This window comes from Bison bison, unplaced genomic scaffold (assembly GCF_000754665.1).
Source record: "Bison bison bison isolate TAMUID 2011002044 unplaced genomic scaffold, Bison_UMD1.0 scf7180017864384, whole genome shotgun sequence".
NCBI classification, from domain to species: domain Eukaryota; kingdom Metazoa; phylum Chordata; class Mammalia; order Artiodactyla; family Bovidae; genus Bison; species Bison bison.
In genome coordinates, this window is record NW_011494956.1 from 920,981 (window position 1) to 934,248 (window position 13,268).

General features: G+C 40.1%; 1 protein-coding gene across 1 annotated transcript in view; it reads left to right on the plus strand.

Annotated features, from left to right (window-relative positions):
• LOC105001748 (ceruloplasmin-like) overlaps window positions 1-1,818 on the plus strand; it is a 40,164-nt gene extending 38,346 nt beyond the window's left edge. The window contains exon 18 of the mRNA XM_010858115.1: window positions 1,660-1,818. Coding sequence (XP_010856417.1) covers window positions 1,660-1,818 — 159 coding nt within the window. The remainder of the gene's footprint in view (window positions 1-1,659) is intronic.
• Window positions 1,819-13,268: the final 11,450 nt, after the last annotated feature.

The following is a 13,268-nucleotide window of genomic DNA, read 5'->3' on the forward strand; positions in this document are numbered from 1 at the left end:
CACCTCCTATTCCCTAAGGCTATAATTTCCTTCTTATACATTTCCAGGTATATATGGTACATTTCCCAGTACCTTGTGCACGCCTTGAAATGAAAATGTGCTCAGTTGTGTCTGACTCTTTGCGACCCCATGGATTGTAGCCTACCAGGCTCCTGTCCATGGGATTTTCCAGGCAACAGTACTAGAGTGGATTGCCATTTCCTTCTCCAGGGGATCTTTCTGACCCAGGGATTGAACCCAGGTCTCCCGCATTGTAGATAGATGCTTTACGGCCTGACATTGTCAATTCATTTAAATTGTTTCTTAAATTTTCTGACATCTTAGAAATGTATCTAATGTCATCCTTATTACTGTCACCTTTGATGCAAAATTAATTTCCCTAAATAGCAATGACTTAAGGCCCCACTCTGCCTCTAGTGGGAAATAGTTCAGCCTTCCTCCTCTCTACCTTCCAGTTTCTCCAGAGAGTCTTAACAGCCTAAATTTCTTCTAGTCATTTACAACTCTCACTTCCTGCATCTGCTCAGCTTCCTGCCTTCTCCCCTAACTCCGGTGGCTGGTATTTTCTCATCTCTCTGAGCAGCTCCAAATTGGAATACACCCCCATTACTTAAGATTTACCTGTGCAAGTATAAAATCAAGGACATTGTGGGTCATAGAGTTCAAGTGAAATTTGGGGGTAAGTTAGAGGGGTTTTATTATTATTATTACACAGTGAAAGTGTTGTTGTTGTTATCAGTTGACATTAAATGTCACTGTTTTTAATTTTCCTTCCACCATGAACCTTTGGCTCTCTTGCTTTTTACTGTCACTCTCAACACTTCTTTCTCTGCATTCTTCCTCTCTTGACTCTCTTCTCTCTTCTCCTCAAATTATTCTGGACCCCATCATGAGCTGCACTCTCCAACACATCCCCCACCCTCCAAACACCTCCCATCTATCAATATGATGCAGAGAAATTCAATCCCTCTTACTCTTTTTCTAATCCATCCAAGCCAGGCCTTGCACTTCATTTATCAAAATCAAAGTAGCCTACAGACGAGATAGTCTGCTAAACCTCAGGTTTTCTGTTTAGGGGAGAAATTAGCCATTAAGCCCTCAGCCTTCAGGCTCAACCCCAGAGAGCAGAGATGTGGCTCCTCTCTTTCCTGAAACTGTGAGTTTTCCTGATTAGTCACATCTTGAGAAATGGTCATATTCATGTCACCAACATCCCTAGTTACAGTTAGAACATTTGGGATTTGTGAAACTGATGTTCTCTGAAACCTGTAGCACTCTGTATGAGACTCTGACAAGGTATCTAAAACCTATACTCACACAAGCACCCTTTTAGAGCGAGATGTTTTTCCTGTGGCCTTTCGCTAAAAAGCCCTGGGACTTCCTTCGCCAAACTCTCAATTGTATTCAGAGGAGAGGTTCAGTGGCACCTAATGCTTTCTAATCATCATCTGATAAAGTACATACAAGAGAGGAGTTATAGCAAACGGTAAGTTGGGTAAACCAGGAACAAGTGAAGGGCAGGGAAACCTGGTGTCCTTGGGGCTGCAGTCCTTGGGGCTGCAGAGTCGGACATGCTTTAGAGGCTGAACGACAACAAAAGGTGTAAATGACAGATATCTCTTAAAAGCTATTTAATTGTGTTTTGCCTTTTTTGTTGAGGACATGGGAGCGTTTCGCTCTGATGTGTATGACCTTCCTCCTGGGAGCTATCAAACTGTAAAAATGTATCCAAAAGATGTTGGAATATGGTTATTTCATTGCCATGTCAACGTTCACATCGGGGCAGGAATGGAAAGCGTTTACACTGTAATCGAGTGAAAAGGTATGTGAAATTCATTAGAAGTGCTGATATTTAAATAAATTCATATAAAAGTGTTTATATATATAAGATCAGATATATGAGTATATCTGATCTACTGAATATTTACATTTACAGTAATCAAAGATTACTGTTTTGATGTGACCAAGATAATCTAGCTTATTTTCTTTATAAATTTAGGTAAATTGTGTCTAATCTGATAAAAGATATTTTAGAGTTAAATGTAATTTCTAGATTCCTATAATATCTGCGTCCAGATTTGAACAGATAGTTCATGAAGATGAAATACAAGTGACTACTGAACCTATAAAGATATATAAACTTGCTTATAATCAAATCACTTAAAATTGTATTTAGACAACAATAAGATACTTTTGAATAAGAAAGCAATCTATTTGGCAAGGTTTTTTTTCACTGATAGTATCAATAACAGTGTGGTGAGAGGGTAATTGCACATACTTTGGTGGAAGTGTATACTGTTTTCACAGTTCTGGTAAGAAACTATTGATAAGTAACAATTCTAATAATTTCATTTTCACATTCAAGTGACATTTTATTTTCTCTCATTTCCATCTCCCCCTTCTCTGATACATTTTATTAGCAACTTTTTATGAAAATAGTGTCTTTGTTACTGAGATTTTTATCAGTTCCTTGGTTACTTAGACTATTCATGAAATCATTATCCTTTGGTCTTTTGACAGAATGATTCTAACATTTTGACTCAGTAATTTTACATGACAGTTGATCTCAGAAAATTATCAGCAATACTGAAAAATATTTGTCACTATGTAATTTTATGCTGGTGGAAAACTGAAAATTAGGAAATGATCTATTATAAGCTTTGCTACATTTATTATCTGAAGTATTATCCCATTTTAAAAATCATGCCTTAAAATTTTAATGGGAAAATACTTATAATACAATACTAAGTGGTTAAAACCAGTCTACAAAATAGTATTTGAAATATAATCCAAATTTTATATATGTATATACATATATATATATATATAATAGATATATGTACATTAACAGAAATGTTAATGGTCACTTTCTCTAGGTGGTGAAATTCTGAGTGAGGTTTATTTTCTTCTTGTATGCTTCTACTTCTGCTTTTACTTTTAAAAGCAGATTACTTTTAAAATCAGGAACACTATTGAACATATATGTCATACACTATTTAAAATATGCTGTGCCACTCTTGAGTTCTTTGGGATCCTCTTTGAATTTAAGGACCACATTTCTTACAAAACCAAAGATGTATTAGCTCCAAATATAATTTTTACCTACAATAAAATATTAACATCAAGAATAATATTATTAACACAGTAATAGTAATTATTACTCTTATTCCTGTAATCATTCATATTCATTCTTTTTTAATTGAAGTATTGTTGATTTACAATGTTGTGGTAGTTTCAGGTATATAGCAAAGTGATTCAGATATACATATATTTAATACATATATATTATATATATAATATACATATATTCTTTTTCAGATTCTTTTCCCTTATAGGTTATTACAAAATATTGAATATAGTTCTCTGTTATACAGTAGGTCCTTGTTGGTTACCTATTTTATTTTATTTTTATTTTGGCTATATTGCATGGCTTATGGGATCTTAGTTCCCTGACTAGGCATCGAACTCATGTCCCCTGCAGTGGAAGTGCTGAGTCTTAAACACTGGACCACCAGGGAAGTCCCAGTAATGTATTTTATGTATAGTAGTGTATATATGTTAATTCCAAACTCCCAACATATTCATCCTTAATAAACGATATTTTGGTGTGCTGTCCAAGAAACAAACTCCCCACTTTTAACGTGGTTTCTCTGGGAAACTAGGTTTTTGTGTTACAAATACTCTAAAGCAAAACTTGGTTGGGTCTTCAGGTCTTTCTGCCCACATGGCAGAGTGACAGTGATGTTGCTATTGATTTGGTGAGTAAACTTTTCTTGCAAAAGCACTGGTAGTCATTTTAAGGATGTTCTTAAGACTTATTCAAACTTAATATTTTTTCCTTAAATTTATGTAACCATTTTAGTTTAACATTCCACCCTGAAACTGTGTGAAACTTTCTTTTCTATAGCACAAATATCTGCCTGCTATGAATGTTGACAAGTCCGGGAGCAGAGTTAAAGTTGATGAAGAAGAAAAACTTTAGGAATGAAGGAGTATAGGAGGGGCTGTCTAAAGATGTTCATGGCAATGTGCCAGGAAAACTAGCTACAAATAAAAGTTTTCTTGGTAAATTTTGTGTATGAGCTGCTTCATCTTTCTGTCCATGGAATAGCATCTGTAGGGCTGTAACAAGGCTTTTAATAAATAGCAGTGGAAGTGGGCAAGCGGAACAAAAAGGGTAGGTGCAAATAAAAGTCTAGCTCAGGTAGAAAAAAAAACTGTTGCCTCATGGTTGCAAGATGGTTGCTATAACTCCATACATTACTTCTAGGTTGAAGACAGAGAAGAAGGAAAACTAACCACACCTTTTCCTTTTATCAACAAAGCAAAAATCTTCCAAGGAGACCCAGCCAATTTCTGCTTATATCTCATTGGTCAAACAGCTATTATCTGGCTACTCTTCACTGCAAAAAAGGCTGGAAACAAGCCTTTGTAGCCTCTATAATGTAAATAACAGGGAAAAGGAATTAGAAATTTCTTGTGGTTTGGCTAACAAGTCTCTGCCTTAGAAAATAAGTAAGAATATTTGCAAGCAGGAATTAGTTAAACAAAAGCATTCAACATGAGAATTGAAACCAAAATCACTTTTCATTCTTTTCAATTTTTTGCCTCTGAATTTCATAAGTAAGGCATGAATACATGGAATATTATCAAGTAAATCCAAGACATGATATCATTTCACCACAAAATACTCCAATATGTGTCTCCAGAAGAGGACTTTAAAAATTAATATACTAATAAAGTGATTGTAACATGAAACAAAATTGACAATATTATTTTACTCTTTGATATTGAAACTAATAAGAACATGTAAAGCTTAGAGGCAACTAGAACCCCCCACTCACCCCAAGAAACATCCAAGACTCAGAGTTTTTAAAAGTTTTGCTGATAAAACTAGAATATTCTTTAAGAAATTGCAAAAAGTATTGACCAGATCTCACCAAGAATAATCCCTAATTCATGCACTCATTCATTTATTTAAGAGCATAATCTTAGATTTGGGGATTCAGAGATGGACAGGAATCATAGTCTATTAAAATCAACCCTGATTTAATGGACATGTGGAGTGTGATTTAGTGACTGGAGTTGAGTGGAAGAGTAAATGTCTGCATGCGTTTTTTTTCTTTTTTTTTTTTAAGTTGGCTGTGCCAGATCTTAGTTGTGGCATTCAGGATCTTCAATCTTTGTTGTGGCATGTGAACTCTTAGTTGCAGGATGTGCGATCAAGTTACCTGACCAGGAGTCGAACCCAGACACCCAGCATTGGGAGGGCAGAGTCTTAGCTACTTGACCACCAGGGAAGTCTCTGCAATGCAGTCTTAACAGGGAAGAGTCAAAGACTGAGAATGTGTCAGTGGGCTGTGTCTCCTGTACAGTTATTGGAAGGTGCTTCTTATTCTAACAATTAGTACCTAACCGTATCTAAACAGAAACACTGTTAGTACAAAAGAAAAATTTTAAATTAAAAAACTAAAGGAACATGCTTTAAGAAAATACACTTGGGAACTTCCTGAAGGTCCAATGGTTAAGACTTGGCACTTTCACTGCCATGGGTTTGATCACTGGTTGAGCAAACAAGATCCTGCAAGCCACGTGCTAAAGCCAAAAAAAGGAAATATACCTTTTTGCTCAAATTCTATATTTACTAAGACAACTTTTCTGAGTAAGTCTATTTTCTGAGTATAAATATAAATATTTTCTGAGTAAGTCTATAAACAAAGTTTTTCAGAGGCCAATAATATATGCCCATCTTGCTTTACTTTTTAATGTATAAATTACTATATTGATATATTCTCCAAGTTTGTTTAAAATCAATTAGCCCTCTGAACCTGGTCATCTTTATGTAAACCGACAAAAAGAAGGTTCTGAATCCATCAACTGCCAATCAAAACCCTGAACAGAATTCTTCCAAAGGGCAGAGCAACTTGGAGGCCCAGCCTGACACAGTCTGGAGCCAGGCTCTCATGCCCTTAGGTCCACTGTGCAGCTCTGGGAGGCAGGCCTGTAATTGCATTCCAGCTACGCCACTCACTAGCCATGGAATCTTGGGCAAAGTATAAAATCTCTCTCATCCATAGTTTCTTTATCTTTAAAATGAAAATATTCTTGATGTTTAAAAAAAAGAGAAAGAGAATAGGCCCCAAATTGACTCACATATGCTAAGCCCTATGTCACCAAACTGGGACTTAATACTGAAAATAAAAGCATTGGCTTCTCCCAAGAATGGAACTTTAATCCAGTTGATCTGGAATTACCTGGTTAGCACTACTTGCAATTCAGTTCTAAAAGGCTTTGAAACCATGGTGCTGGAGAAGGCACCCGGAGTTTGAGCAAGCTCTGGGGGTTGGTGATAGACAGGGAAGCCTGGCACGCTTGCAAAAAGTCAGACACAACTGAGTGACTGAACTTGACTGACTGATGGCTGATTCATGTTGGTGTACAACAGAAACCAACACAATATTGTAAAGCAATTATCCTCCAATTAAAATTAATAAATTTTCTTAAAAAAAAAAAAAAGAAGGACACCCCTGCCCCTGTTGGTTTTGAAGATGGGAGGGGGCCATTAGCCAAGGACTGTGGGCAGCCTCTAGAAACTGGAACAGACTGGAAATAGCTTCTCCCCTAGAACTTCCTAAAAGAAACAGGCCCACTGATACCTTGATTTTAGTCCAGTGACACATATGTCAGATTTTCAGCATACAGAACTGTAAGATAATAAATGTATATGTTTAAAGTCACTAAGTTTATGGCCATTTGTGACGCAGCAATAAAAAACTTTTACACATCTATCTAATTGGTTGCTGTGAAAATTAAATGAGATAAAATGTATAAGGCTTTTTTACACTGTGTTGGCATACAGTAACCATCTAATAATTATGAGTAGACTATAGGCTTCCCGGGTGGCTCAGTGGTAAAGAATCCACCTTCATACAGGAGACAGGGTTCAATCCCTGGGTCAGGAAGATTCCCTGGAGAAGGAAATGGCAATCCACTCCAGCATTCTTGCTTGGAAAATCCCATGGACAGAAGAGCCTGTTGGTTTACAGTCCATGGGTTTGCAGAAGAGTCAGACATGACTTAGTGACTAAACAACAACATTATTAGAGTTAACATTCATTCATTCTTTCAATATTTATTAAGCTATGTATCAAGCACCATGCTAGGTTCTTGAGATTCAATATAAAACAGAGCATAGTTGTACCAAGGAAGCCATCTGAGGAGACAGTCACATAAACAGACCATTCTGATACAAAACATGTACAAATTATGTTTTTAAATTTTAATATTTTATGATGTGTGACATCTTCGGGGGAACTTGCTAGCTGGGGAGGGACTGCTGCTTCCAGAGCTAGTTATTTCCTTGAAATTGTAACAACTTGTTGTGAGCCAGACTTTTATATACAAAAACCCCTCAATCCCAAGTCCATATCCCTAGTTGCCTCCTTGTGGTTCTCTTTCATTGTTAATAAATGAAATCCTTTGCTTTCTATATTATTCAAGGGAGAGAAAGAACAAGGATGAAAGAACAATTGAAAACCTTATGCCATTAAAGAAAAAAATCCCCTTTCCCTTAATGCTGTAGACATCAATACCATAGATAAGAGTTTTTGCTAGATTAGAGTTTTGGCTTTCTCTCTTCCCCTGCCTATGACCCCTTAACCTGACAGAAGGTGATGAGTGAGACCTTGATCCACTAATGGGCAGCCAAAGGAGATGAAGTCATCAAGGACCTATCTGCCGATCATTCCCTAAGCAGTCCTGAATTGATCCATGGCAGAGAAGAGGTTAGGCCGTGCTCGCCCTGCACTGAGTCAGTCAGGGACTCACTATCAAAGTTCTGCATGTGACCCACTCACTGATGAAATTCCAGAGTCATGCAATTTCCTGTGAAAAAGACAACACTGTGGGGAGTCTGACTGGTCAAGGCCAGAATGACCTGCTATTTATATTCACTGTCTCCTGCTGTCACAGTGGTGGTTGCTTTGTTAATAATTCTGGAGACATAGGGTAGAGGTTAAGAGCCAGTTCTCACGAGTCAGCAAGAGACAAATTAGAGGACTTCCCTGTGGTCCAGTGGTTAAGAACTGCCTGCCAATGCAGGGGGCGTGGACATGGGTTCAATCTCTGGTTCAGGAAGATTCTACATGCCGAGGGGCAGCTAAGCCCACACACCACAACTATTGAAACTGTGGTAGAGCCCAAGAACCACAGCTACTGAGCCTGCACTCCCTAGAGCCTGTGTTCCCCAAGAGAAGCCCCATCAATGGGAAGCTGCACACTGCAACTAGAGGAGCCCCTGTTCCCTGCAACTAGAGAAAGCCAGTGCACAGCAACAAAGACCCAGCACAGCCAAAAATAATTAATTATGTTTTTAAAAAGAAACAAATTAGAGTATAAGCATGAAGATGGTTGGATGTCATCACCGACCCGATGGACATGAGTTTGAGCAAGCTCTGAGAGCTGGTGATGGACAGGGAAGCCTGGCGTGCTGCAGCCCATGGAGTCACAAAGAGTTGGACACGAATGAGCCACTGAACTGAATGAATAGTGGAGGTAACAAAAAGACTGCGTCTTGCCAGCCAGATACAGCTGGAGCGATATTCTGTAGCCATTCAGAATTTTGATTGCTAAATGCAGAGAAGAACCACCCAGTCCAGAAGTCTTTCTGTTGACAAGAAAAAAAATTGTGGAAAATAATGAAGAGTTGTGATATGTGGGGATTCCCTGGTGTTCAAGTGGTTAGGACCCTGGACTTTCACTGTTGAAGGCTTGGATTCAATCCCTGGTTGGGGAACTGAGATCCCACAAGCTGAGGCCTTCGCTCCCCCTACTCGCAAAAAAAACCCCAAATTTATATATAACTCTACTTGGGTTACTAAATGGTTAACTCGGGAATACAGTAATTAATTATAACAAGCTACAAAGTTATACCTTGGGGTTCTGAGGTAAAAATCTGACAGGGACTCCCCTGGTAGTCCAGTGGTTATTTAAGACTTGGCCTTCCAATACAGAGGTTGTGGGAAAACATAAAACAGAAACAATATTATAACAAATTCAATAAAGACATAAAAAAAATCTAAAAAAAAAAAAACCTTCTGACATACACAGCTAAGAGAATGGCTGTTTGATCCAGTTTAGAGTTCTCTCTTCTCTTTTTCAAAAATGCCCTAGGTCAGCTAAATCTCTCCTGTTGGTTCCTCTGCCTTCTTGCATCATCCTAGTCTATGCCGAGTGCAGAAATTCTCAATTGCAACATTATTCAAAGTTCACCCTTGAGTACCAACTCTGGAATCACTGTAAGGAGGTTCTTAGGGTTAACTGCCCACAACTGGCTACTTACTAGGGCCCAGTGACCTCGCCTCTTACTGAGACAGCCCTGAGGTTCACAGCCGTCTCCCCACTTCCTGAAAGCAGATACTTGCGTTTTAACTGGAAGGTCAACTGTCTCAAAACAGGACAGAAATATGACTTCCTGACCCTTCCTGTATTACACCATAAAATGTTTACTTGCACTGGTCAAGGGTGTTACTGTTTAACCGTTTCATTTCACCACAGTTATGAGTGCCATGGGCTTCCCTGGGGGGCTCAGATGGTAAAGAATCTGCCTGCCATGCAGGAGACCTGGGTTTGATCCCTGGGTTGGGAAGATCCCCTGGAGAAGAGAATGGCTACCCACTCCAGTATTCTTGCCTGGAGAATCCCTTGGACAGAGGAGCATGTCGGGTTATAGTCCATGGATTCACAGAGTCAGACACGGCTGAGCGACTAACACTTGATGAGTTCTATCAGGATATATTCTGGAGCCTTCAGCTCAGTAACTATCTGAGCATGAGTAGAGGGGGAGGGTAGAAGTTTCTGGAAGAAGTGACTTCAGGACTTGTGCGGTGCTCTGAGCACCATCCTTCCATCCTACAAGGCTGAGTTTGAACATAGAGTAGAAAATGAGTAAGAAGAAAATGCCTGGAAACTCAGATGAAAGGGAACAAAATGGGCTCACCTAAACTGGAAGGTATTTTGAAACTAAAAAATGAGACAGGCAGCTCCAAATAATCAGTGAATCCATCTGCTACAGGATAATTTACTCACTGAGTAGGATTAGGTGCACAATGACCCAGAAGCATTTATAGCTGCACTCCACATCACTGAGGGGCCATTGAGGCAATTTTATAGTTAACCTAGAATATGGAAGGGCTTCCTTGGTGGCTCACACAGTAAAGAATCTGCCTACAATTCAGGAGACCCAGGTTCAATCCTTGGGTTGGGAAAATCCCCTGGATAAGGGAATGGTTACCTCTCCAGTATTCTTGCCTGGGAAATCCATGGACAGAAGAGCCTGGTGGGCTACAGTCCATGGGGTCACAAAGAGTCAGACATGACCGAGTGGCTAAGCATGCACGCATGCATGCAACTGGTCTCATGGTTCACCAGGAATATGTCAGAAAAGGTCTTCATCATTGGAGGCTAACAGAGTACCGAGGCCACCTGGACCTAAGAGTCATTAAACAATATCTATTAGCTACAAAGCCCTTGATGATAGAGAAGTGATTTCCCATGTACTACAGTCCTGGGTAGGGTCAGTGGAAGGACAGGAGGAACTGTATGAGACCAAGATGGCATCAGTTATGTCAGCAGCCATACACTCCACCCTCAATATTGTGATGGGTCAACAATCTTATCATTATTCTTGTTGAGAGACCCTAGGGTCAGATACCAGAGGTGGCTTGTGCCCCAAACCCACAGTAACAATATGAGCAGCAGCAAGAACAAAAAATTCCTACTGATGATAAAAGAATACTAAGAACTATGCTTCCTCATTTAGCTAGAGAGAAGTAAGCCAACAATAAAAGCATCAGCAAAGGGAACTGACTGATGGCACATGTTTCAGTTCCTTGCTGGAACCAGATGCATGTTTGCATCTTTGAAAGTTTGCAACTTGAAGGTTCATATGTAGGAGACTTACTGTATTTTATAAAAAAAAACAACCTCAGGCATCACTTCAGTCTTACCAGTACACATCATTCCCAAGAACTTTAGTGACTCTCCTGGTCCTTGCACCTTGTCAGCATTTGCCTCCCATCCCCTTACTTTTAAATATCCCTGAGGTGATGCAGCAGCTTGAGAAGAGACAGCAAGTCTTCATGGGTTAATGTGATGTCATCAGTGTAATGACAGAGAGAGAAAGAGGGAGGGAGAGCCCATTTCTCCAAGTCCCAAGCCAAATCCCATGACATATAGTAGGGCTGTGCAGATAACCTTGGGCTAAGACAGTAGAAGTGCATTGCCTCCCTTCCCACATTAAGACTAACTGGTCCTGATACCCCTTATCTAAGAGAATACTGAAAAGGGCATTAGACTATGGGACTTCCCTGTAGCTCAAATGGTAAAGAATCTGCCTGCAATGTAGGAGACCAGGGCTCAGTCCCTGGGTTGGGAAGATCCTCTGGAGAATGACATGACAATCCACTCCAGTATTCTTAGAGAATCCATGGACAGAGAAGCCTGACGGGCTACAGTCTGTGGGGTCGCAAAGAGCTGGACACGACTGAGCAACTAACACACAATTGTAGACTCAGTGATTTGTCTTGAGAGAAAAGGAGATTTGTGTCCAAGAGTTCAGCTGTATTTGGAACTGCTGCATAAATACGGGGTGTTATTGTGTTTAATTCTCTACAGTCTATTGTCATGAGCCAGGTGCCATTTGTTTTTTCCCACTGGCAACATAGGCTTTGTGCAGTCTTATAACCCTTACCTTCTCTAATACTATGATGGTAGCCCATATTCCGTCCTGTCCCGCTGGTAGGCGATACTATTTTATTGTCACCACTCTCCTAGGGATGGACAACTCTACAGGGTCCCATTTAGTGTTATCCACCACTACACGCTTGACAGCATGGATTCATAAGCCGAACTTGCTGGTGGTGATTGTGAAGTCCAGGTCTTATAGGACATCTATACCCAATAACATATCCAGGTATGGGTATTACGGATGTGAGAGTTGGACTATAAAGAAAGCTGAGCGCCAAAGAATTGATGCTTTTGAACTGTGGCGTTGGAGAGGACTCTTGAGAGTACCTTGGACTGCAAGGACATCAAACCAGTCAATCCTAAAGGAAATCAGCCCTGAATATTCATTGGAAGGACTGATGCTGAAGCTAAAGCTCCAATACTTTGGCCACTTGATGCAAAGAACTGACTCATTGGAAAAGACCCTGATGCTGGGAAAGATCGAAGGCATGAGGAGAAGGGGACGACAGAGGATGAGATGGTTGGATGGCATCACTGACTCAATGGACATAAGTTTGAACAAGCTCCAAGAGTTGGTGATGGACAGGGAAGCTTGGCATGCTGCAGTCTGTGGGGTTGCAAAGAGTTGGACGTGACTGAGCAACTGAACTGAACTGAACTGAACTGAACTGATGAGTGAAATATAAACCAGAAAGGGATGGGGAGGCAATCTTCCAATTTGTAAATACAAGTTCATATGTTTCATCCATACCGTTCAGCCTCCATATCCATCAGTGGGTCATATTGCCCCTTGGAACTTGGATGGATTCCCATAAATCTGGGTGCACTGGGCACAGATATCTCTTAAGCCAGAGTGGTCTTCCTATTGGTGCGAGACTGATAAATAGTTCAACATGGGGCCTCCACAGTTATGTATCTGTGGCCCTATGGCCCACACCAAGGAGCAGCTTTTACCCCAGCCCTGATCCCCAGAACTGAGAGTATCAACCCCTATTCTTCATCTTCCCAAAGTGACAGAGTGCAGGCTTGTGCCTCTTCCTCTTGCTGTCAGTAGAATAAACGGTTTTTCTTTGAATAACACTTTCCATAAGGTTAAAAAGACCCCATAAGATTGTTTATATTCTTTTCAGGGGTCCTGATTAATACAAGGTCTTGCCATAACTGTTTGTAGGAAATTCTAGTCGAGCCCCCTTTAATTTCCTCACTTTTGTTGTTGTTTTTTCTCTCTCTTTGGCTTTATCTACCTGTTTATTTGAGCTTCCCTGGTGGCTCAACAGTAAAGAATCCACCTGCAATGCAGGAGATGGGGATTCAATCCCTGGGTTAAGAAGATCCCCTGGAGGAGGGCATGCAACCCACTCCAGTATTCTTGCCTGGAGAATCCCCTGGACAGAGGAGCCTGGTGGGCTGAGGTCCATGGCGTCACAAAGAGTTGAACATGACTGAAGCGACTAAGCATGGCACCTGTTCATTTCCCTCGTGCCAGATCTTTTCAGTCTCACTTAATTCAGCTGTCATAGCCA